We start from the raw sequence: 27,581 nt of genomic DNA, 5'->3' as shown, positions 1-27,581 counted from the left end.
GTTATCTTTCAGCATGCTGAAAGACAACAATAAGCCTTTTCAGGGATTCTCAGCGAGATACAGCTGATACTATTGTTTCAGCTGTATCCTGCTCCCTGAACACAGGCAAGGTATGAAGAACACAGCACTCCAGCTGTGTTCTTCATATGCCACACGGAGCACAGAGCTGTATACCAGTCAAGCGCTCTATGAACAGCCGGGGTATGAAGAACACAGTGGTCCAACTGTGTTCTGCATACCCCGCTCTGAGCGCTCAGTGGTATAACAACCGGGCACTCCGAGCAGAGAACAGCTGGATGTAGAAGACAAGTGGTCCCGTTTGTCTTCTGCATATGCCTCTTGGAGCGCTCAGCTGTATAACAGCCAGGCGCTCTGAGCAGAGAACAGCTGGATGAAGAAGACAAGCACCCCCGCTAGTCTTCTGCATCCCCCGCTCGGAGCGCAAGGTGATAACCTTGCACTGTAAAGGCACACAACGATTATCACTCAAAATTCGTTTAAAAGACATCTTTTGAGCGATAATCATTTTGTCTAAACCAGGCTTTAAATTTTCCTGGTACACACATAATTATTATGTTAATGCACTGGGACAAGGCAGATGAGAACTTGTAGGTTTAATAACTTAGACATTTTTACTTAGTTGGACCACCAGCATCATAAAATGGTTATTTGTCAGTTCACACACTAGAAGTAAACACTATCGAGTAGATTTGACATGCAGCTAAAATAGGTGAGATCATATGTTAAATGCATATAGTAATTAGAAGATGAGTTACCTGCATGATTTAGATAACACAACACGTCACAGCATTCTCCTAAGGGGTGCCCATACACGCAGCAGCCAACCAATGGTAACCACATGCAGATTACTGCTAATAGCTGGGTTGTACCTGATCTTGCAAGTTCAGGTGCAGCCTGGCAATTAGCGATAATCCACATGCAGTTACCATGAATCATCCACAGCATGTACATGCACACCTAGAGATAATGCTTTTTTTCATCACAGTTGTTAATTGATTTTTTTAATGTAGTTGATAAGATCCTTCCTGTTCCTTATTTTTCTACAGAGTTGTTGAAGATGTTTCACAGAGGTTATTTCAAGACATGTAATTGCTTCTTCTTTTTGTTAAAACAAGACAGCACTGATCACGGTTGCCATTACATCTATACCAGCATAACAATTAAATCGCATAAGCACACCATCTAAAAATGATGGTGTAAGCAAAAGGGAAATAGGAGAGTTTTTGTATTAATTTTACAAATTTTTTCAATAGTTTCTTGCTATGCTATATTTAACCCCCTAAAATAGTGGCATATACATTGCCAAAGATATGTATACCTTACCACATAGTCAGACTATGTAGCAGCTAGGGAGTTTTTGGATACAATGGTCAGATGGGGTATATTCCCTGCTGTTGGTTATCAAGAAAATGTGCAGCACTTTAGAAAAGTCAAAAGCAATACTTCTCATCGCTTAGGAATGAAAAGACCACTGGTCCCAAGATTTCTTCTCCTTTATCACTTCACATATAAAGCATCATAAGTGCAACCATACAATCACTGAACTTCTACGAGGCGGGTAATGCAGATCTCCATAGGAAGATTCAATTAATATTGCATATATTTGAAGAACCTCTGTTTTGACAGCTCCATGTTAATGTACTTTTTTGATAGTTTACTTTTCATTTTCCAAAACAAGAACAGATCTCAAAGGATATAAATGCAAATTGATTGGCAGGTGAAGAAATAGAAAATTTTAATTAACTATACATTTGCAGCTTTTATTCCCTGTGCGTTTCTCTTGCAAGAAAAAGTTGGAAAAAGAGAAAAATCTTTGCAAAAGGGTACACAAAACAGATATAATGAAATAAATAAGAGCTATTAAGAGGTATTCATTCAGAGGCAAGAGAATGCAATCACCATAATTGAACTATTTACCATAAGTATAATCATAGCTAAAAAGAGAATGTAAAATTATCCAGACTACAGAAGGATTAGGAAGAACCAGTACTGGCACTATGATACTCTTGTTTAATCCACTCAATCCTATATGCTTACCAATACAGGAAAAGCATGTAACAGAACTAACTGAGAGTTACATAATAGCATAAAACAGTTGTAAAATAACCATAAAGTTTCACCAATATGGGAAGGGATGTCAAGAAAGAAAAAGGATGTGATTAATTTCTAGAACCCTGTTTCCCCTGATTGATTCAGAGGAAAGTAACTCCCTAAAAAGTTTGAACCAATTTGTTTTGTCTTTTCAAAAGATTATTAACCCCTTGGTCCTGCAGCCAGTTTCAGCCTTCATGTCCAGACCCTATTTTTCAAATCTGACGTGTCACTTTTATAATTAATAACTTTGAATGCTTTTACTTATGCGAGTGATTCAAATATTGCTTTTTCATAACACATTGTATTTTATATTAGGGGTAGAGATGAGCGAGCACGCTCGGATAAGTCAGTTACTCGAGCGAGCATCTTCTCGAGTAACTGCATTCTTGTCCGAACAGGCTCGTGGGGGTGGGGAGGGGCGGTGTGGGGGGAAGAGAGAGATCTTTCTCACTCTCTTCCCTGCTTTCCCCCGCCGCCAGTCACCCCCCTCCCCCAGCCTGCTCAGACAAGAATGCAGTTACTTGAGAAGAGCGATGCTCGCTCCAGTAACTGACTTATCCGAACGTGCTCACTCATCTCTAATTAGGGGTGAATTTCAAGCAATAGGTTTTGCACTGTTTGTAACATAGATGCAAAATAGCTAATAAATAACATTTACCATATATGCACTGTATGTTGGTACAATTGTGAAAGCATCCTTTTATTTATTTTGGAAGTCAAAAAGCATGTAAGCATAGGGTCAATTTCTCTAATTTTGATGAAAACATCCGCAATCTATTTTTTAAAGGACCAGTTCAATTATGAAGAGACTTTCAAAGGCCTATATATTAGAAACCCCCAGCAATCATCCCATTTTAAAAATTTCAACCCCAAAGTTTTTAACCCCTTAGTGACCAAGCCTGTTTGCGTTTTAATGACCAAAACAAATTTTGGAAATTTGACATGTGTCACTTTAACATAGAATAACTCAGTAAAGGTTTTGCATATCTAAGTCATGTTTTTTTTGCCACATATTGTACTTTATTTAGGTAGTACAAATAAACTAATAGAATTTGTGTATATTTATTAAATGTGCCAAAATTGGGAACATTTTGAAAAGATTGTTATTTTTTCACATTTTCAACTGCAATATCACAAATATGTGCAAACATACTGTACAAATGTTTGATAAAGTATATATTTCCATCTGTTTACTTTTTTTAACCTATTAGGAGACATAGAAATATAACATTAATTATCAACCTTTTGAGGAAGATTTTGTTTTCTTATGCCAAGCAAGGATTGCAAAGTCTCATGGGTATCAGAATAATAGATACCCCTACAAATGACCCCATTTAAAAAAACACACATCTTAACATATTCACTGAGGAGTGTCAGGAGTATTTTGACCCCACAGTTTCTTTTCTGGAATTAATGCAATTTAGAAGAGAATAACTATAATGTCATATTTTTGCAAATATATAATTTTTTTCTATATTGCTTATGAAAATGAGGATTTGACCCCAAAATGGATACCCCTGTTTGTCCTGTGTTCAGAAACATACACATTGTTGCCCTAATCTTATGCCCATATGCACAATGGGGCCCAAACCAAAAGGAGCAGCCGGTGGTTTACAGAACAGACATTTTGGCTTGAAAGTGTTTTAGTCCCCAATGCACACTTATAGAGCCCTTGAGCAGCCAAAATGATGGAGAATCTCCGCAGATGACTAAATTTTGAAAACTAGACTCCTTCACGAATTCTTCTAGGGGTGTTCTGCATATTTTGTCCCCAAAGTTTTTAAATAAATCTAAGCAAAGCAGAAGTAAAAAATTATGCTCACAGTGGCCCATAGTCACTGCTTCAGGCTCTCGGCTATCTTTAGTAGCCAGTAGCAAGAAGATTTTAAATTTCCCAGGCCCTCCCCAGCTTCTGTGCTTGTGTCTGCCATTTTGGCGATAGGCGCTTGTGCCAATACTTGGCAAGGGTCCGCGGATAAAGATCCCATCAAGGAACATTGCCAAGGGCCTTACGTAAGTAATTTCACCTCTCCTTACAGTTCAGACCCATGACGGGAGGTAAAACTTTAACTTTTTTTTACTTTCACGTGATCGCCATTATCCATTGGATAACAGCCATCACGTGACCAAGGACAATGTACCGTGGCCCCAGTAAAATATCCAGGCTCTTGGCTATGTTTGGTAGCCAGGTGCAGGGAGATTTTAAATTACTCCGACAATCCGCTACTTTTGCGCATGCATCCACCATTTCTTATAATTCATTTTCTGTGTTTCACCATGTAAATTTATCCAGTCTGTTACTGTCAGTGTTGACACTGACTCCCACATGCCAATATTCATGGGAGACCCTCAAGTTGCCACTGTAACCATTGATTCCCAATTATTAAATTGTGGAAGTGCAGATGGCATGAAGGAGGGTTCGTTCGCCCTTTCCAAACCCTCTAGATGCCACTGTATGCATTGAAAGCAGCATATAAATTATTTAATCACTGGGATTGGAGCTAATTTCCATTCCGGTGGTTGCAGCAAGACTGTAGCTTTAAGTTACAGCCGTGATCCTACTCCGGGTACTGAGGCCTCAGCTCCTGAGCCCATTGTTAATCAGCGGTGTACATGTATGGCGTGATGTTGAAACTACCGGTGCACTGCGCAATACATGTTTGCTGTGTTTAGGGAAGGGGTTAAACCATGTATGTTGAGGAGTCTAGCCATGGCTTGGCAACAACAAATACAACAATGTGTTTCTACAGTACAAAGGCCTCGAGATCCCCCATTTTTTTTTCAGGAATTTGTAAACATACGTTTTTACTTGCTATCTAATTATTCACAATCACTTACAGGAATGTGAATTTTTGTAGTTTAGTAGGTATATGTGCCTTCAAAGTTGGCTGCAGCACATGAATCTCTTTTTCCAGTGGTCTAATTTTCCACCCAAAGTTCAAGTCTTAACCCAACTTATTTAATTTACCAATACTTAACTGATTTACCAAAATTGTAACTATATTCCAAACCTTTTGCCTATATATTGGTAAATAGCATGTTTCCAAGAGCTCTGTTATAATGGTACACAAAAAAGATGCCTGCTGCTGACTTCTTTGCTTATTCGTTGGATGGAAATCCTGACAAACATATCAAATAGGATTCAATGATTGAACATCACTCATGCCACTATAGCATTGGCAGATGATTTTTTGAGATTGCTAACCAATGACAAAGCTATTCAAAACCATCTCTCCTTTATGTATTATTTAAGCTTATGAAGATCAGGTTGCATAGCAACTATTTCTATTCTGAACAAGAACAAAGAGCTGTATGTATTGGTGTAAGTTATAGAAAGTTGAATTGGCTCTACAATAAGCTGCTTACTATGCTACTCAGGCCTGCTATAGAACCTTTCTTCTCAGGTAACAAAATACTTAAAATATACACCAAGGAGAGTGACCAGCAGTCCATGGTGGAGGTTGTATAGTCTCTCCGTTCTCGTGCTGTGCGGCCTATTAGCACTCAGCAGCATTACCAGCCTGAAATATTGCTTTTTGGGGTGTGTTGTACCACAGTCTGGAACAGAAAGGATGTGCAATAGGAATAAAACAAGCCTGATAAAGCTCACCAAATTCTTCCCAGTGTGTGAAACCCTACTCAAGATGGCACCGGTCCACAGCAACCTGATGCACCCTCTTCCTTCAGCCGCACTACCACTCAACCTTCACCAGTGGTGAATGAATCACAGTTGTCTCCAGACACCAGTCTAATACTGACATCCTCAGCCAGCAGTCCAGCTTTGTATTTGGTTTTTCAGATGTGTCAACATATCCTTTTTTGCTTAAGTTTCATATATTTTTTTTCTATAGAAAGATTGTCCACAGCTAAAGTTGACCTCTTGGGTACAATTTATATCTTCATCTCAGCTTAAACAATTCACTTGTCCATAATTATATTGTTTCAGTCAATGTTAAAGGCCTGAATTCAACTTTCAAGAGATCACAAAATGTGGAAGAAAGCACGTTTTGTGAACGCAGATATCTTATGTGTTCAGGAGACGCAACTCAATGTGAAAGATGTATTGAGGCTGCCTAATAAATATTTTCCACATATTTTCTCCTCATATTTCATAAGAAAGAAGTAGTGTCTATCGTAATTAAAGAGTCTATTTCTTTCTCCCTCATTAAACCAGTCCACAATTCTTGATTCTGGATTTCTTTGTAGGTAGCGATAACAAACACATTACAGAATCTGTGCTGTGGTGCTCTCTTAAGGCTTCAATTAGAGGCTTCTTTATAAAGCAGGCATTGGATTATTGTTTAATCACAGTCACAACTTTGTATGCTTCATAGATTGAATAAGCATTTTTACTCAGCAGATAGGGCTTAAGAAATCCTGGCTCTTCATCTGCAACTGCATGAGCTTAACACATATGAGCACGACTTAGCCTTACGTAAGTTGAAAATGTTATGTTATTGGCATAGTATTAAACCAGGGGCTTTGCATCCCAAACAAGTTAAAGCTCGCTCTGCTAGAATGCATATCCCTTTCCTCCTATAATAAAAATATTAAAATCTGTGGTCCCCAAGGCATTGCTGACACCTTGGCCGATTATTCTAAGTCTTTGTACAATCTGGTTGATGATAACTACTCTACAACTAACAGCTTTGGGTATTTCTTCATCCTTAGATGAACTAACATTACCTAAATTCTCTCCCAGCCTAATGATTTATCTCTATAACACAGAAATTTTGAGTGCTATCAAGAAGCTCAAATCTAATAAATCCCCTGGCTCTGACGGGTTTAGGAATAAATATTCTAAGTCTCATATTATAGCTCCTTACTTATCTAGAGTATTTAAGTAAATCGCACATGCAGGTATAGTTCCACGCAAGATGTTAAAGCCCTCATTATTACCATATCCAAACCTGGTAAACCACCAGATCAACCCTCCAATTTCTACCTTTTTTTGTTATTGAACATATATAAAACTATATGCCAAAGTATTGGCTATTCAACTCTCGAAGGTTTTTCAAACACTTATTGATGAGAACCAGGAGACATTCATGAAAGGTGGACAAGCAGTTGATGGTGCTCATAGTTTTAAATTCTCTGGACACACAATTTCCTGAATAATTGATGAATTTAGCTCTGTCAGCTACTATAAGGTAAATGCCAATAAATCACTAATTCTCAACATGTGTATAAATAACGTCAACAAACATTGGGTTAAGATGGAATCTAATATTACTAGATTTTCCAAACTCTCCTTGTTGTTATGGGTCTTGAGATTGACTGGACAGTCCCTTGCTTTTCCTTCATCTATTATTACTGTAGCTATTAGCTTATGAGAAAGAAAATCTCTAAGGCCTTAGTCACACGGGCGTTTTTTTGTGCGTTTTGCGCATGCGATTTGCGCACATATAGAACCAATGGTTCGCTATGGTATCGGTCACATGTCGGCTTTTTATGCGCATATGCGAAAAATTATAGGACACGACGATTCGCAGATCGCGCCTATCTGCGTTCTGCGTTTTATGTGCGCACCAAAATCATTTTTTTCGCCGGTCAGACGAAGTTTCATGCGCATTTTGATGCGCACGGCGATTTTTCTCCGGTCAGACGGGCGTTTTGCTGCGACGATTAACGCGGCTAGGTGCAGATTTTTCCCGCGATTTTTCGCCTCCGGTCACGCGATTTGCGCATGCGCATGGGACATGCGATGCGCAAATCGCGCGAAAAAACGCCCGTCTGACTGAGGCCTAACTCCACTAATCCTTCCATTGAGACCTACAAATATTCCCTTGGAGGTTGCACCATACCTTATTCCTGACATTACCCTCAGAAGTTGGTACCTTTAGGGTGTACTAATTATAGGGAACCTACGTTCAATTTTAAATCATGACTTGAAGTGTAATTGGGCAAAATGTCTCCAATTTTCTTGTTTTTTATGTGTAATTAATTTATATTGGGGTCACTTTGAATATGAGCTGTATTGTTAAAGCAGGCAATACACAATTTCCTTTGTTCCTTTTTTGGCATGTTGACTTCCTCATATTGTTGTCTTTGTTACCTTTTGGTCACCCCTTTTTACTTATTACTCCCCAGTTTGGAGTATTTAGTAACATAGTATACTAGCCTGGGTACCCAATGCAGAGCGCAACATCTAAAACATAAAATCTGTTTGTTTGTGTTGTATACAAATCCCCAGTTCTGGTCTGATTAGAGTAACATTTGGCATTTTTTGTTGCCAATAGCAGCCAATCATAGCAACAGTATTTAATCCTCTTAGTGTTGTGGCAAAATGAAAGCTGCTCTGTGATTGGTTGCTATGGGCACCAAAAACAGTTTCTAATGTTTGTTGTTTTGCTGTTCAAAAAACTTGCTCCATGTATTCCTGCTGGTGACATATGATTTTTGTAAACTGTTATGCACACAGACATCCAAGGCGGAATTAGGAAGGACAAAATGGGCAAATGATTGGTGGCCTCCACCAGGGTTAGATTGGGGCTAAAGAGCAGTCCTGAAACATACATTTTCAACTCTCAGTATGAGTCTTCTAGTGGAAATCACTTGTTGAAAATAACCAGGAATACCAAATCAAGTACCTAGAATCCATTGGTGAAAACAAATTTGGGTATTGCTGAATTAAAATTTAGGCAAAGGCAAAAAATGCAAATAACGTTGCTAAGACAACAACATTTCTAAATTATTTTTAGCCTATAACCTTCTCCTGGTTAAGATTATACTATGTGCAAAATTTCATGTCAATTGGTTGTACAGTTTGTGCGTCATGCACCAACAAAAAAAACAAAAAGACTGACAAATATATAGAAGATTAGCCTGAAAAAAGACATAATTCTATCTATTTTAGCCTATTCCCTCTCAATGCTGATTCAGCGTAAGGCAATAAGAACCTCAATGAGGTAGAAGCTACTTTTCCTAATTTCAGGAAAAAATTCCTTCCTGACTCTAAGTCTAGCAATCAGAATAACTCTGTGGATCAACAAACCTTCTGAAGTAATTAGTGATCACCATGTCCTCAGGCAAGGAGTTCCATAGTCCCACTGCTCTTAGAGTAAAGGAAAACCTTCCATACTGGTTTAGGAACCTTCTTTCCTCTAGACTTAGATGATGCCCTTTTGTTAAAGTCACAGTTCTTGATAGAAATAGATCATTGGAGAGATCTCTGTATTGTCCCATGATATATTTATACATAATTATTGGGTTGCCCTGCAGCTGTCTTTTTTTCTAAACTAAATAACGCCAATTTTGATAACCTCTCTGGGTATTGTAGTCAAGCCATTCTTCTTGTTGGTTTCATTGCTCACCTTTGCACCCACTCAAGCTCTGATATGTCCTTCTTGAGTACCGGTGCCCCAAACTGTACACAATATTCCATGTGTGGTCTGACCAGTGACTTGTAAATATGAAGAAAAATGTTCTCATCATGCACCCCTATACCTCTTTTAATGCACCTCATGATACTTTTTTCCTTGGCAGCAGCTGCCTGACGCTGGTTACTCAGTGTTTATAGTTAAGTAAAATCCACAAGTTCTTTTCCATGTCAGTGTTTCCCAGTGGTTTCCCATTTATGGCTCGGTCAGACGATTATTTTTTTTTCCACCAATGTGTGCAAAAAAACTTGTTCCACACATGTCAAAAAAAGCGCGTGACCGAAGCTCCGTGCCCATTGCTTTCAATAAGGCCAGCGCTATTGCAGCTGGCCCCATTGAAAGCAATGGGATGCAGGCAACCCGCACAGTGAATTTTGGGAAAGGCCTTGAAATATAAGTCCTTCCATGAAAATAATCCCTTACTGTAAAAAAAATAAAAAATTATATACATTACCTTACGCCGCTGTCAGAGCTCTGGTGCTTTTTCACTCTTCTGTGCCATCACTGCATTGAAGCACTTTCTAGTGGCTGGTGATTTAAAAATTCCCACCTCCAGAAAGTGCTGGTCTGATTGGCTGAGTGCTCAGCCAATCACAGGCAGTGCTCAGCCATTCATTGAATAACAGCTGAGTGCTGCCTGTGATTGGTCATAGCACTCAGCTAAATTCAATGATTTTTGGGTTACTTACCCTTAGAGATGAGCGAACACGTTCGGCCCCGCCCCTTTTTCGCCCGAACACCGAACTTTGCGAACACCTCGGTGTTCGGGCGAAAAAGTTCGGGGGCCGCCGTGGCAGCGCGGGGGGGTGCGGCGGGGAGTGGGGGGGAGAGGGAGAGAGAGAGGGCTCCCCCCTGTTCCCCGCTACTGCCGCCCGCGCCGCCGCGCATCTCCCCGCCCCCCGGCGGCACCCGGACACTTACGCGCGAACACTCCAGTGTTCGCTAAAGCCGGTGTCCGGGTGCGGATGTGTCCGTTACGGACACGTTCGCTCATCTCTACTTACCCTCTTACACATTTAGGCCTCGTTCATATGAACGTGCATTTGCACATGCGTAGGTGTGCACAAATCTGCGCGTCCATTCCAGTGCCAAAACTCGCGTGAATGAAGCTCCGTGCAGCATTGCTCACTATGGGGCTGCCGCTGCTGCCTGCGGTCCCATTGAAAGCAATGGCCAGCCGGTAACCCCTGCAGTGATTTTTGGGAAAGGGCTTTAAATACAATTACATCCCTGAAAATCATCGCTAGCTGTAGTAAAAAATATATACTTACCTGTCCGCTGCTGCGGCGGCTAAGTTATGTCTAGCCGCTTGTTCTCCCTGCACTGTAATGAAGTTCTTTCAGCAGATGGGGATTTAAAATCCTTGCCTGCTGAAAGGGCTGCATCTGATTGGCTGAGCACTTAGCCAATTACAGGAAGCGCTCAGCCATTCATTGAATGACAGCTGAGCACTGCCTGTGATTGGTCACAGCGCTCAGTCATTCATTGAATTTAAATACAATGGCCTGCCTGCAACCCCTGCAGTGATTTTCGTGGAAGGGCTTTAAATATAAGCCCTTCCTTGAAAATCATTCCTAGCTGTAGTAAAAAATAAAAAAAATATATACTCACCTGTCCACCGCTGCCACTATTCAGGTGCGTCCTCCTGCTGGTTATCTCTGCACTGCTGTGAGGTTGTTTCAGCAGGTGGGGATTTAAAATCCCTGCCTGCTAAAAGGGCTGTATCTGATTGGATGAGCGCTCAGCCAATCACAGGCAGCGCTCAGCCATTCAATGAATGACATAGCTATTCAATAATGAATAGCTGAGCGTTGCCTGTGATTGGCCACAGCGCTTAGCCAATCACAGGGAGTGCTCAGCCATTCATTTAATTTAAATACAATGGCCTGCCTGCAACCCCTGCAGTAATTTTCGGGGGAGGGCTTAAAATATAAACCCTTCCCTGAAAATCATCTTTAGCTGTAATAAAAAATAAAAAAAATATATACTCACCTGTCCGCTGCTGCCAGGGCTGAGGCGAGTCTAACCGCTTGTTCTCACTGCACTGTAATGAAGTTATTTCAGCAGACAGGGATTTAAAATCTGATTGGCTAAGCACTGTGACCAATCACAGGCAGCGCTCAGCTTTCATTTGATGAATGGCTGCGTGCTGTTTGTGATTGGTTGAGTGCTGTGACCAAACACAGGCAGCGCTCAGCTGTTTTCAATGAATGGCTGAGCACTGTTTGTGATTGGCTGAGTGCTCAGCCAATCAGACAGAGCGCTTTCAGCAGGTGGGGTTTTTAAATCCCCGCCTGCTGAAAGAACTTCATTACAGAGGCGGGAGACCAAGTGGCTAGACGTGCTTGAGCCCCAGCAGTGGCAGACAGGTGAGTAATATTTTTTTTTATTTTTTACTACAGCTAGGAATGATTTTTCTGGGAAGGGCTTATATTTAAAGCACTTCCCCAGAAAATCACTGCGGGGGTCCTTGCAACTGCTTTGAAATCAATGGGAGAGCTTTGCGACAGCTGTGGCAGGGAACTATTTACTCCCCACGGGGGGGCGCCTTTGTCACTGAACACTGTGACAGTGCTGTGACAGTGTTCAGTGACAAGGGCTCCCCACGGGGAATATTGATGCACAGCACGGTCCTATGGTGCTCGCATGTCCTATGTTTTGCAGGTGCACACGTTTGCACGCCTGTAAAACATGGACATGTGAACACACCATAGGGAACCAGTGGTTCTAATAGATGCGTGTTTTTGTCCGTTTTATGTACGCTGCATGCTCGTCAGAATGAGCCCTTATACCTAGACCAAGCATTCTCATTTTATTCATAAACCTTTTATGTGGTACAATATCAAAGATACACCAGATCCAATACTCTACTCAGTCCAGTCTAGAAGTTATCTACTTGTAGTAGCTGATCAGATTAGTTTGGTTTGACAGGAGTGACCCCTAATACACTGATGCTGATATTAAGTTCAACAGCTATTTTCATTGAGGTACTCCAGGATAGAATCTCTTAGAAACCCTTCAAACATCTTACAAACAATAGAAGTAAGACATACCGGCCTGTAGTTTCAGGACCCCTTTTTAAATATTGCCACAGACCCGGTCACTATAGAGTCCATGACATTACTTAATTCCCTTAGAACCCTGTGGTGTATCTCTCAGGACCAACAATTTGGCTATTTTAATCTTTTTAAGGCAGCTCTGTACTTCTTCCTGAGTTAAACTGATGGCATTTAATGGAGAGTTTACTTTATTTCTCTGGATTTCACATGACATTTAATTTTCCCCTGTGAATACACCAGACAAAAATATATTTAATAGATTTGCTTTCTCCTCATCACCCTCTACAATTTTCCTACATTTATTAAAAAGCCAACACTTTCAGCATTGATCTTTTTACTATTTAATTAGTTGAAGAACAGTTTAAGGGCTCAGTCACACGGGCGCATCGGCGCCTGTGTTACTGCAGGTAGCAGACGGCCGTACCTGAAGACGGACGTCTCTCTGCAGCGTCGGAGGAAAGAACATGTGACTGGCTTCATTGCTGGTCATGTGTTCTTTCATTAGCGCTGCAGAGAAATGTCCGTCTTCAGGTGCGGCCATCTTCTTTCTGCAGTAACGGCTCAGTCACACGGGCGCATCGGCACCGGTGTACGGGTGCCGATGCGCCTGTGTGACTGAGCCCTAAAGTTAGTTTTACTCTATCTTTGGCAATGACTCTCTGTCTCCACTTTTGATGCTTTTATCTGCTTTTTACATTATTTTTTTTTACTTATAGGTTTTTATTGCTTCTTCGCTGCTTTTTTGATTTAATAGTTTAAAAGCTTTATTTACATCTTTATTGAGCTACATTGGTTTTCTTCTATTTCTAATTCCTTTATTCCTGTAAAGTATGAAACTCTCACAGTGAGTATTTAAGATGTTTTTAAATGTTTCCCATATATTGTCTGTATTATTATTTTTGAGGATATTGTCCCAGTCAATAAGGTTAAGGGCATCTCTGACAAATCAAACTTTGTCTTCCTAAAGTTTAGTACTAGTATACTAAAGTTTAGTTTAATATTTTTGTAGCTCCCTGATAAAACTCCCTATTGAAAGACAAGTGGAAATTTATTATATTATGGTTACTATTTCCTCCGTGTCCGCCAACCTGTCACCCTTGTATTCTGCTAGATCTGTGGGTTAATATTAAGTCAGAAATGGCAGTCTGTTTAGTTAGGCCATGCACAAGTTGGGAAAGATAATTATATTTCTTTATTAATAGGAACTTGTCACTTTTATAAAATTGGCAGTTTCACTTTTTTCTAGTTTATATCTGGATAGTTTAAATCTCCTATAATAATTACCTCATTGGGATTTGACGATTCTTCTATTTGCCTCAGTAGTAGATTTTCAGTGGCTTCTGTTATATTTGGTGGCCTATAGAAAACCTCTATGAGGATTTTATTATTGTTTTTCCCTCTATGTGTCTCTACCCATGGAGACTCTACATTTTCAACTCCCTCACATATATATTCCCATAGTGTAGGCTTTAAACAGGATTTTACATAAAGACAAAGCCCTCCCCCTTTCTGGTTTTTACGATCCCTTCTGAACAGACTGTAGCCCTGTAAATTAACTGTCCAATCACAGCTTTTATCCAACCAGGTCTCAGTTATTCCCACTATGTCATAGTTTTCTGCAGACATTATTGATTCCAGTTTATCAACTTTATTAGTCAGAATTCTAGCATTAGTCACCATAAAGTTTAGAAAGTTTTGGTTACTTTTATATTAAATGCATCTCTATTAACTGTTCTGCCATTTCTAACTGTACTAACCCCTCCGATCACTCTACCCCAGTTTCATTACTTAGTTCCAGGTCGCAAATTACACTGTCTTCCCTTCTATCTCTCTGGTTGCCCTCCTCCTCAGTCCCTGGTTTAAACACTCCTTCAATGTTCTAGCCACCTTCTTCCCCAGCACAGCTGCACCCTTCCCATTGACATACAGCCCATCCCTACAGTAGAACCTGTAGCCAACAGCAAAGTCAGCCCAGGTCTCCAGAAACCCAAACCTCTCCTTCCTACACCAACTTTTGAGCCTCTTGTTTACTTCGCTAATCTCTAGATGCCTTTCTGGTATTGTACATGATACAGGTAGTATTTCAGAAAATACTACTTTGGAGGTTCTTGCCCCAAGCTTACATCCTAGTTCCCTGAAATCATCTTTAAGGACTTTCCACCTACCTCTAACTTTGTCATTGGTGCCAATGTGCACCATGATCCCTGGATCCTAATAATTGAGTCTCCCACTAACAGGACCTATCTAGCCTGTCCTATGCTCTTATTTTCCTTTTTACTGAAGCAGACATTCCACTGGCGATCACAGAACATGTCATTCTGCAGTAGTCTTAACCATGTAATGACATTCTCCTCATCTACCAACTTTGAAAACTTGTTGGGGTGTGCCAGTTTTGGACTAACCTCCCTAGCACTTTTCTCTCTATGCATTCTTCTGTCACCCAGCTAGCTGCCTAGTCACCCTGCACACTCATGCTAACATCAACTCCCTGATCTAACCCAGCAAATGTCTGCTCAGTGAGCAGCAAACTCCTGTTTCTCAGTGTTGCAACATGCTCACATCTCATACAGCAGTATGCACCCTCAAAATGGCACATGTACACTGGATGGCATTGTCAATCATGGAGCACATTCCAAATGAGAATCATACAGTTATATTAGATAAATGTAATATATGTAAAAATGAAAATAGATAGGCAATAAATAAATGCAAGTGACTTTTCCGGAGTCTGTGAATCAGTCATTATTGTCAAGTAACAAACTTAAGAAACAGCACACTTAGAATACAGAACGTACACTCGCTTATGTTTGTTTTATATAGTACTTAGCTGTAATATTCCATTATTTGTGAGTGAGTACTATTAATGTTATGATTAGAGTATAAGTGCTATAGCAGATATGGGACCAATATAGAGCTTTTAGCCTTTTATGGACTCACTGCTCTATTATAATTGTGTTTCATTACCTCGAAAATATGGCCTTTTCTTTGAGCCCAGCCTGTGTATGCTTATGATGTGTTCATTGCATTGACCTTTTTTTTTTGTTTTATTTTGTTCATTGGTTTGATCCCTTTTTTGACCATAATTGTATCATTGAGTCTTTTGTACATTATCAGTCAGCAGTTGAGCTTGTATTTTCTTGTTAAAATATAAAATTAAAATAAATGCTGAAAAAATGTACACAAAATCATACTGTTTCACAGTATAAAACATTAAGAGGTGGAAAACTGCAAGAACGAGAAAATATGTGTTATTAGCTATGTATCTAGAGCATTTGGGAAACACCACATTGCAAGGCTTTAATTTTTAACTTCCATATTTAAAACATAAAATTTGCATTCAATTTAATTGAGTTTGAGGGATACTGATTACATATTTAGCATTCATTTCTTTTCCATGCATAGAACATGATCATGTTTCAAATTATCTATTTAATTTTATTTTTTTCACAATGAGATTCCAAAATTTGCAGGAATAAAGGTATTGGACTCTACTCATGATTTCTACTGCATACTGTACAGTGAAATCTCTTCAAAATACCACCTCTTTGAAAAGACCACACCCTTATCCAGAACAGATTTCCTGTGACAGGGTTTCAATTCCACTAGAGATGAGCGAGCATGCTCGGTACGGTCAGTTACTCGAGCGAGCATCGCTCTTCTCGAATAACTGCCTTATTGTCCGTGCGTGCTCTCTCTCCTCCCCGCTACCCCATGTCGCCCCCCGCTCACCCCTGCCACTCCCTGAGCGCACTCAGACGAGAAGGCAGTTACTCGAGAAAAGCGATACTCGCTCTAGTAACTGATCTTACCGAGCGTGCTCGCTCATCTCTAAATTCCACCATATATTACACATTCTTCTTGGAGAGGACTATACCTCCCAAAAAATTTTTTTTCAATGCAATTTTAAAAGGTGATCAGAAAGGGTGTCCAGCACAGCTAGGGGGCTGATAACTTACTGATGCTTTGGCCTGTTCATCACAGACAATGTGGATCCCCTAATGTTTATAAAACTTAACCTGGTATAGATTTTACCTGATTTCTGCCACCCCAAGGCAGATTCCACTGCTTAGTTAGCATTTGTTATTTGCACTCACAGATGATTTTACATAAATTTGTATCAGAGACCATATTGTGCCCTCAAGGTGCTGTTCTGTTGCTGCTGGTGCTGCTGCTGCTCTCCTGCTTCTGCCAATTTTCCTTCTCCTGCTTCCTGCAAATGAAAAATGTGTCACTATAGACATACAGAGCTACAGCTCTTATGTTTCCACAAGAAGCACACTCAATGTGCTGTTGCTGTGCTGGTGGAGATCATGGTGGTGATGTTGCTTTTCTCCTGCTTCCATCATTTTTCCTCCTCCTACTCTGCTACAGCTGTCATGTTTGCATGAGGAACTCACTCTGCCCTCAAGGTGGTGTTGCTGGTGGTGGTAGTGGAACTGCTGCTCTCTTACTCCTCCTTCTAGGTTTCCTCCTCCTCATCATCTTTAGAATGAAGAAACAGCTGCAGCTATACAGGTTTTCCTTGGAGAAGGCCTATGCTTCACTTTTTTGTTCACCTGGCAGAATTTGTTCTTTGCAAACTTTATGACATTGCTTTTAAAACAAGCAGCACAAATGCTGTCTTATGTAGCAACATTTTTTGTAGCTCTACAGTTGTTACTTGGAGCCCCTGTGCTATGATTCACCACTGTACACTATTTTGACCAATTTTTGAGAGAAGCACAGTGTCCCCATAATGCACATTAATGTCCATTAACACTTTATCATCTTCATTTGCATGTAAAAGGGCCTCCAGTAGCTGTTTGCAGAGCCCAGCATGTGGGCAGGGCTCTGCCCACAGCTGCAATGTTCTCATTGGGGCTGCCAGCAGCATACAATGTAATCTCCAGGCTCCTGCTGAGAACACAGCATGCAGTCTGTTGAGAGATACTTTATCTCTCTGCTGCTGAACAATGGATTTAAAGCTCACTTAAAATCATCGTTCAGACGAAAAGTGCACAATTTACATGCAACGATTATCGCTCATCTCCGGTCATTTGAACGAATTTTGAGCGATATTGTTGTGTGTAAATGGGCCTTAAGACAAGGTAGACTGATTGGGAAAAAAGATAATGACTTCAAATGCATGCTGAATAGTAGCATCCACATTTAGATATCATGGCTATCACTTCACTATGTGTAAAGATGGTTATGCTGCAACTAAATTTAATGTGCAGGATGTATTAGGTAAGACAACTAGAATTTTAAAGGTATAAGTAAAAGTATGGCCATGTTAATCCCATATGAAAGGACTAGTCAATTTATCCACCCTCCAGGCTATGAATAAGAAGTGATTGTCCAAAACATGTCAGCCAAAGTTTGGAGTGTTCTATTTGGATAGTTTTTCTGTTTGGATTTAAGCAAAACTGGCTGTTTTTTTCTGGATATTCTACTTTATTGCTGAACTTTTTTCATAGAATTAAATATATTTACTTGTTCTTGTAGGGATATGAGCAACACTGTGGAGGTTTATGGTATAAGTGACGAAAGTCGATTTATGACAAGGCCATCTACACATGTACACAACAAAAATATGTATTGTGAGAAATCATAATATCTTTCTTTGTACAAAATATGTAAAGGGCATTTTGTCACTTACAATATACTGCAGCTTTCAATTCTACAAAAAACGTCCACTCCAGTATGTTTTTATAAAACCATGATGAAGAAGAATAATAGAAACTGTGTTAGATTTCTTTTTGCAATCTACAAAAAAATTGGTTCATTTATTTTACAGACCGGATCTGTTTGAGTGGAATAGTGTTCTCTGCCAACAATCTGCTGTTCAGCGGCTGGATCATGCATTCAACACTGCCCAGCAACACTTGGGAATCGCAAATCTCCTGGATCCTGATGGTAGGTAAACAGACTTGTGCTTATAACTTTCATTAAGTCTTACAAACTGTCCCTGAGGAAATGATGCATTATGCTGGATGTACTTTGTATGCAAAATAAGCCAAGCATTAGGTCTTGTGGGACATACTAGGGGCGATTCATCAATTTCTCTTGTTAATGTTAATTCACATACATGCTTTCAGGGGCTCTACTCTTAATTAATGTACATTATTTCTTTTACATGTGTAATTTGAAAGTAATTTGTTGTCATTCACACAGGCAACACAAGAGAATCCTTTCTGAACCCAGCTTGTCTAAGCCATTCTCTGGAAATAGCACGTAGCAAGAACAATGATGCATTTATTATTTCTAAATTGCTAAGAGTTGATCACAGAGGGAGTTTGAAGTCTAACAACCTTGGAAAATTACATATTTTCCGAAGTGGGCAAAAAGTAATTTAGCTGCAGGGACTAATCAATCAACTTTCTATACTTTACAGTATGTAATCTGTCACTTAGAATTGAAAGGGAAGAAGAGAAAGCATAAACACATATTACAAATTTGGAGCCTTCTTTCTTCTAGAAGTATGGAAGTTATTTTAAAATACACATACTTTTGTGTTTGCTGAAATACTGTTGTTGTCTACTTTATGTGCATTTTAAAACTTTCTGGTAGTTATTAGAAATGTTGGGTGAATATATCAAGGCAACAAAGTCTAAACAGGTCTTTGAATATACGGTAGCAAAGTATTGTTTTTGAACAAATCAAATGTGTTTTTTATGCTTATCACTCAAATGTGTTAATTGCCTTTTATTGATTTCTGTAGCCAATATCATATTTGTATTTCAAGCTATTGTGAGTTGTAAAGCAGGCCAAGCATGACCTTAAATACTTTAGAAAAACAATCTGATATTTAGACCACAATTGGGCCAATTAGTAGACAGATAATTAACAGGCTGCTTTCACATGAGCTACAAAATCGTGCGATTTCCCGGCGATGCAACAGCGCTATAAAACGCATGCTTATGAAAGCCATAGTTTTCAATAGTTTCTTTCACATTGGCAATGTTGTCACTAATGCTAGGTTGCAAGAGAAAAATAAATCGCAGCATGCCCTATCTTTATGCGATGTGCTATTTTTTATCTCCCATGTTTCCCTATGGAGCGTCCTTGTTTATCGCATCATATGGTACGAACTTGCGATTTTCGTGTGATCCGATTTTAACATTAGAAACTCTGATTGACTTTCGCGATAAGAAATTGCGTGATTTTATCATGGGTGGCAGTGATGCGATGCAAGATTATTTTTTAAGAAAAAGCATCGCCGGCGCTACAAAATCGCAGGAACAAAGCTGCGATATTGCAGAGATTTTGTAGCAGCAATATCGCTGCCGCCCGTGTGTAAGAGGCCTGAACATGATAACTATTGAACTATTTGTTAACTATGCATCAATAAATTCAATGTAGAAAGGGAATATTCTACATTTGTTTTCCTGTGTCATTTATTAAACCTTACTTGGCTGCGTTGCTTTTTTAAACTATAACAAGCATCACTCACTCTAGAAGGCCTGACACGGTCCATGCATTCAATGGACAGCACATTGACATAGAAAAAAATACTGGGCAATGTTTTATTTCACCTGAGATGATGTTACAGGAAACTTTAATAGCAATTAAAGGGGATATCTGGCTTTTAAAAATTGATGGCGGTGTCTTTAATATTTACACGTGAGTGCAATGCTGTTCATACTCAGAATGCCATACTATTTGTAGCAGCCATTTTAAGGACTGCAGCGTTTTCCCATTGAAGTGAGTGGGACAATGCGGATTGGACAATCAGCTGATCACCGAGTGATAGATTCCCACCAATCAGATATAAATGACTATTCCTGAGGATAGGCCATCAACTTTTAAAAGCTGCATAATCCCTTTAAGTTCACCTATTTTAAATGTTACTGTTAGTTGCTAGAGGGTTAGCTAAAGTGGGGAACATTTTAGCTAAATGCACCATAAAATAAATTCTTTCAGTCAACATATCATTCTATTATGCTACAGTTAAGAAGGATTACTTTTCTCCTTCATTGTAAGCAAGTCTTTCACCAGTCACATCTTCACGACTGTGTACAGCTAGACACAAGAGTGAAGAATAATAAAAAAACACAATAGTAGTATTATCAACAGTAATCAATATTGAAATCCTATATATCGTTTTTTCCCCTTTTTTAAATGACAGCCATTATAGTATCCAGAGAGTCTTCCAATAAGATAGACATACCCTCTAGAGGATCTAGTGAATGTGGGAATTAGATAGACTTACCCTCTAGAGGATGTAGGAAAACTAGCTGATCAATGGGGTCCAATGGTTGGAACACTCACCAATCACCAGAACAATGGTCCCGTGTCTGATTGGCCACCTTTCCATTCATTTTAATGAAAGCACCAGAGATAGCTGAGCACTGGATCTCGGGTACCTCTGGTGCTGATATTCAAATTAATGAAGCAGTGCCTGTCCATTCATGCTGCTGCTCCATTTATTTGCCAGTCTCTCAGGGGGCAGGGGACCCTTGTTCTGGCTATCGATGGGGGTCCCTGTAGTTAGACCTTAACTTTCAGTTTTTTTAATTATCCATTGTAATAGAAATGTATAATCTGATATGATCAATACTTGCGACATTTCTTCAAGATCATTTGGAGAGTCCAAAAATTAGTCATCAATCAAACAGCAACAGATATCTCTGACAAATATAATTTGAGAAATGTACTTGTTAAATTATTGGTGTATTAAAATATGTACAGTATTATATACACCATAAATAACACTTTTACTTGTAAGGTAGAAAATGATTCTATAAATAATTTTGTTACATATGTTGCAGGATGGTACACTGATAGCGGAAGCTGAAATAAGCACATTTGTACAGTAAACAACTCCACATTAAATATGCCATAATTAATATAAATGTAATTTCCTTATTTTTATAAGCTTTGTGATCATCATTCTATATCATACCTACAGTATCTATGCGAGATTGGAAGTAGGGTAAAATTTGTAAAATAGGTTCTGCACTTAAGTTAAAAGGGTTTTCTGGGCATTTACTATTGATGATCTAACCCTAGGATAGGTCTACAATAGTTGATTGATGGGGATGGTCTGTCACTCAGGATCCCTGCCAATCAGCAGATCTTTCAGCCCACTGTCTGCCTCATGGTCAGAGCTAGCAATGTAATGGAAGGATTTGCTCCAGTTGAAATCCATATAAGCATTGCCTTCCATTACGCTTCTAGCTTCTCATTGCAAACAGAGCTGGAAATGTAATAGAAGACATTTCTCTTATTGATTTCAATGGAAGTGCAGAACCCACGTCGATTATTGATGAGCTATCCTGAGAATAGGTCTTCAAAAGTAAATGCCTGGAAAACCCCATTAATACATTTACTAATTCTTCCCGTACTTCCTGCAACAGTACGTACACTTACGTCCTGTGGACAGCGCTGTCACTGATAGCCAGCCTCCCGCTGCAACAGCGGGGGTGCAGTGGAGCAGCGACCCCTGCTGTTCACCCCTTCCCTGTTTCGATCTATGTAGATGGCGGCATGGGAAGGGTTCACAGAGGGAGCACGCTTCCTGTGGGACGTCATCAGACTCTCACAATATAATCGCGGAGAGCTCGACTAGTTGCTATTGTAACAGGATGCCAGATACTGGCGTCCTGTATTGCCTGTGCCTATGATCGCTGTAACAAGCGATAAGGTATTGCAGGACAGAAGTCCTGCAATGCCTTATCATAGTAATCATCGGTTCTATGATGTAAGTCCCCCACAGGGACACAAATGGTGTAAAAAAAAGATAAAAATAATGTACAAAAAAGAAAAATGTAAAAAAAAAACTTTTTTTGTGCTTTTTCTCATATTAGCAAAAAAAAAATTAAATAAAATCCAACATATTTGGTATCTTCATGTCTGTGATAATTCATACAATAAGTTGAATATGCTTTTTATCTTGCACGGCATAAAGCGTTAAAAAAAACGCTAAATAACTGAGGCAAAATGCTAATTTTTTATCATTTTGCATTCCAAAAAACGCAATAAAAGTGATCCAAAAACTCGTTTGTACCCCAAAATGGTACCAATAAAAACTACAGCTAATCTTGCAAAAAACAAGCTCTCACAGAGCTCTGTCCATTGAAAAATCAAAAAAGTTATAGTATTGTGTCATTTATTCTGCACAATTAACGCTGTAAAAAAAATCTATGGCAGAATTGATGTGTTTTCTTTCCCTGCTATCATAAAAAAATAATAAAGGTTTACTATATAGTCTATGTACCCAAAAATGGCACAGATAAAAAATACAATTTGCCAGGCAAAAAACAAGCCCTTATACGGCCGCATCGACGGAAAAATAAAAAAGTGATGGCCTTTGAAAATGGAGATAAAATTCCGCCAAAAACCGTTGCGTCCTTAAGCCCAAAATAGGCCATGTCTGTAAGGAGTTAAATGGTATGGACAGATTTGGATCAGTTTTTTTAATTAAATGTATGTATTTTTGGCTGATATTTTTGCAGATCAAAGCATGTGAGCCCATCCGATACATAAAGGCAACCTTATATAGATGCGACCCTACACTGACAGATTCACCTCACTTTAAGTGTTTGCCTTCTAATACATTCAGGAAAAGTGGGATCCAGCTATATGCTCTAATTAAGTGGCTTGTTAGAGATAGATGAATAAGGCACACAGTCAAAATAGAGACAGACACACCTTTAAATATGCAAACAAAAAACAAATGTCAGCACATCCTACAATTGAATAAAATGTTATGGCATATATACATCTTTCATTTAATTAATTTGTATTTAGTGCTAACTAACTTAGCTTTTTGTTGCAATGGCATGTTCTGCATACAGCCTGCCTCCATTTGGTTGTGTACCATGTTTATCCATTTGTCCGAAGCCCTTTAATTAGAGTCTCTAGCAGGATCCCACTTTCCCTGAATGCATTTGGAGGCCTAGGCCTAAAGAAAAGTGAGTCTGTTAGTGTAGGGTCCTATCTACATGAGGTTGTTTTGACATAGCAGATGGGCTCTGACACTTTGATCAAAACGTACACAATGAACCCTGCATTTTTATTAGGTCAGTGAATATAACAGTCATGCAATTTTAAGTCAAATATTAAATGTTGGAGAGTGCTGTAGCCACACGTTTGTCTAACATACAGATTGTAAAAGAATGAGATGGTTAAATTATCTCTAACAGCTAGCTTCTCAAATGACCCAGCTGCATTGACATTGTGTTGACAGCGAAGAAAGAGAAAGCAGATTGCAGCAGTCAAGGAACTTCATTCTCCTTTTCAGGCAGCAATATTAATCATATTTTCTAAATGAAAAACTTAGACAGAGAGGATAGATAAAAGGATAAAAGACAACCTTTTTCAACACATTTTATTTCCCAACATCAGTAGGCATTTTCCTAGTCATCAGACATTTATTAGATGATGATAAAGGAACAAGATTGTGGTATATTGGAGAGATTGTAACTAGTGTTTCTGTCATGTGTTGCCATATGGGGAATATCTCATCATTTATATAAGGACTCATCCACACTGCTGTATTATAACTTTATACAGCCTACATTACTTGGGGCTTGTTGACATGTGCATAAACACACTCGGTGCTATGCACGTATTTATTACATGCACAATAAGGTGCTTTGTATCCACATTGATTTGCATTGGCCCATTCAGACCTCCATAAATACATGTGTGAAAGAAAATGTAGCATGACCTATTTTTGTCTGTGTTAGGCTACCTACACAAAGGGGCCATTCAATATCGGGTCAGGAAATTCAGCCCGATATCACGCTCACCAACATATGTATTCACGTCAATGTGACCCTGTTTTTCTGGCAAAAATGTCTTCCATCCCTTCTGTGTAGTAGCAATCCTCCAATGCGGCTTTTCAATGGGAAACCTCTCATTGCCCTCATGTGCACATCGCATGGTATGGGACATGTTTTATTGTCTCATTGAAAACAATGGGCAATGTGTTTCGAGGGATTTTTCTGCCTTTTTGTGTGTGGAAAAATTCTGTTCGCAAAATGCGGAGAATAGAGCCCATTGATTTCAATGCATTCATTCTCATTTCTTTTTTTTTTGCATGCATGCATGCACGGGTTCTCACTGGCACAAAAAATAGGACCTCCTCTATTTTATTCTCATTTGCACACCAGATAGTCCTATAAAGATCCAATGCGCACATATGTGCGCACGAATATGTGAAAAAATTTGCGCGTACCCTCGAACACAGGTACCTTGTTTGGCTTAAGAAAATATGAACTAGCAGTGTCTGTGCAAATACGCACAGTAGACTGATTCTCTGCATAAAAAATTTGCACAGGGGTGAGCATATTTGGAATACACTTGTGTGTTTCAACACTTATAGACAGATATAGCCCATTGAAGGTAATGGGAATGGGTAAATACGCAGTGAATAAGGGTGCATTCAGGCGAGCGTGTGCTGGTTTGTTTATAGGTGCGCACTAAACCGGCATCCCCTCATATGTGCACAAACATACGTGAATGCAGGTTCATGCAGCATTGCTTTCAATGTAGTGATGTAGTAAAAAATAGTAAAAAATAAATAAATAAATATATATATATATATATATATATATATATATATATATATATATATATATATATATATATATATATATATACCCACCTCTCCGCTGCTGCAGGGGCTCAGGCATGTCTAGCCACTTGAGTCCCATCACTGTAATGAAGTTCTTTCAGCAGGTGGGGATTTAAAATCCCAGCCTGCTGAAAGGGCTGCGTCTGATTGGCTGAGCGCTGCCTCTGATTGGTCACAGCGATCAGCCAATCACAGGCAGTGCTCGACTATTCATTGAATTCATTGAATGTCTGAGCGCTGCCTGTTATTGGCTGAGCGCTCAGCCAATCAGCCACAGTCCTTTCAGCAGGTGGGGATTTCAATTCCCCACCTGCTGAAAGAACTTCATTAAAGTGATGTGACCCAAGCCGCTAGACACACCTGAGCCCTGGCAGCGACGGAGAGGTAAGTATGTATTTTGTTAAATTTTTTACTACAACTAGGATTGAAATCAATAGGAAAGCTTTGCGATCCTCTGCCCCAGCTGTCACAGCTGTGGCAGGGGATTTTTTACTCCTTGCGGGGAATCCCTTATCACTGAACACTGTGACAGTGCTGTCACACTGATCAGTGATAAGGGGACTCCCTGTGGGAAATATTGATGCACACCATGGACCTTAGGTGCACACATGTCCCATGTTTTGCAGGTATGCGCGTTTGCACACCTGTAGAACACAGACATGTGAATACACCATAGGGAACCAATGGTTCTAATAGACGTGCGGTTATGTGTTCACATATGTACGCACAAAAACACGCTTGTCTGAATTCACCCCAAGGGTGGCTTCCCACCAGCGTGTTTTTGTGCGTACATAGGTGCGTACATATGTGCGCATCTCTGTACGAGCAAAAACACGCGTGTATGAAGCTGCGTGCATTGCTGTCAATGGAACCGCGGCTGCTGCCAGCGGCTCCATTTAAGACAATGGACTGCCGGCACCCCTGAATTGTTTTTCATTGAAGGACTTTACATATAAGCCCTTACCTGAAAAACAAGAATTTTAGTGTAAAAAAAAAAGTTAATAAAAAAAAAAAGTACCTGTCCACCGCTGCCATGTCCTCCTCGGGGATGAAGAACACATCTGCTGCATGCAGTAGATGGTTCTTTCATCCCCACTAGTAAAAATAATTCCCTTCTGCTGCACCTGCCACATCTGTGACAGATGCAGCAAAGGAATTCTTTAATTCCCTACTGCAGCTGTCATTCATTCGGCGAGAGCTGCTTGTGATTGGCTGAGCACCTCAGCCAATCATAATCAGCTCTTTCAGCAGGCGGGGATTTTAAATCCCCGGCTGCTCAAAGAACAGCACTACAGAGTCAGGGACAGTGCAGAGAAGATGCGGCTAACCCCCGGCAGCTGAAGGAAGGTGAGTATCTATTTTTTAAATTTTTTTACACTACTTTTACTAGTTTTTCAGGGAAGGGATTATATTTAAAGCCCCACTCTGAAATCCAATGACAGAGTGCCTGCAGCAGGATCCTTGACCGCATTGAAGAATTCCTTTGCTGCATCTCTCACAGATGTGGCAGGTGCAGCAGCAGGGAATTCTTTTTACTAGCAGGGATGAAGGAAACATCGGTATATGTGTTCTTTATGCCCGTGGGGGACACGGCAGTGGCGGACAGGTTGTTTTTTGTTTTTTTTACACTAAAATTCTTGTTTTTTTTCAGGGAAGGGCTTATATGTAAAGTCCTTCCATGAAAAACAATTATGGGGTGCCGGCAGACTATTGTCTTCAATGGAGCCGCCGGCAGCAGCCGTGGCTCCATTGAAGACAATGCGTGCATTCACTATGGTGCTCGCATGTCCTATCTTTACAGGCATATGCCTGTAAAGAACAGACCTGTGAACACACCATAGGGATCGCATTGGGGCTAACAGACGAGTGTTTTTATTTGCGTGCGTACACATGCACAAAAACACGCTCGTGTGAAGCCACCCTAAGTGTGATACATTTGTATTCACTGCTTATATGTTCAGAAATTCAATTGGACCTGCTTGTGATTTTTTTGTGCTTGTGCATAAATAGACAATAAAGGCATGTGAATACGCAGCATATTCACAGACCTAAACTATATACGCCATGTGAATGAGTCCTAACAGTGGTATTTATCGCTAGAAACATTGCTCCCCATAGAGTGGTGTGGTACAGGCTCTAGACATACAGACCTACTATAGTTCATAAGTTCTTATGCTGTACAAGTTTTGGGCATGGGTAGAAAAACATTTCAATTGTTTTAGTTTTGCTTCTCCTTTCTCAGTAGTAGTAGAGTTGTAGTTGTTTTACTTGCAATACTTAAATATTAGCAGAGACAGATCCACCGAGTGAAGCCTGTGACATTTAATCTGAAAATCACAGTACAAACATCATTCATAAAATATTTTAAGGAGGTGTAATACTTGAATCTTTCACTTCTCAAACGGCGGGCTTCATGCTCTGCTTACTGAGTTACTTTTTTTAATGCAGCACACTTTAAGCCTCATA

The 27,581-nt window shown here is 39.7% G+C and overlaps 1 protein-coding gene across 1 annotated transcript in view; it reads left to right on the top strand.

Moving 5' to 3' along the window:
* Positions 1-27,581, top strand: part of DMD (dystrophin) — a 2,524,637-nt gene that overhangs the window by 671,394 nt on the left and 1,825,662 nt on the right. The window contains exon 7 of the mRNA XM_066577956.1: positions 18,330-18,448. Within this exon, the coding sequence (XP_066434053.1) occupies positions 18,330-18,448 (119 nt within the window). The remainder of the gene's footprint in view (positions 1-18,329; positions 18,449-27,581) is intronic.

Source organism: Eleutherodactylus coqui, chromosome 1 (assembly GCF_035609145.1).
Source record: "Eleutherodactylus coqui strain aEleCoq1 chromosome 1, aEleCoq1.hap1, whole genome shotgun sequence".
Classification (NCBI taxonomy): domain Eukaryota; kingdom Metazoa; phylum Chordata; class Amphibia; order Anura; family Eleutherodactylidae; genus Eleutherodactylus; species Eleutherodactylus coqui.
This window is presented reverse-complemented; position numbering and strand designations above follow the sequence as displayed.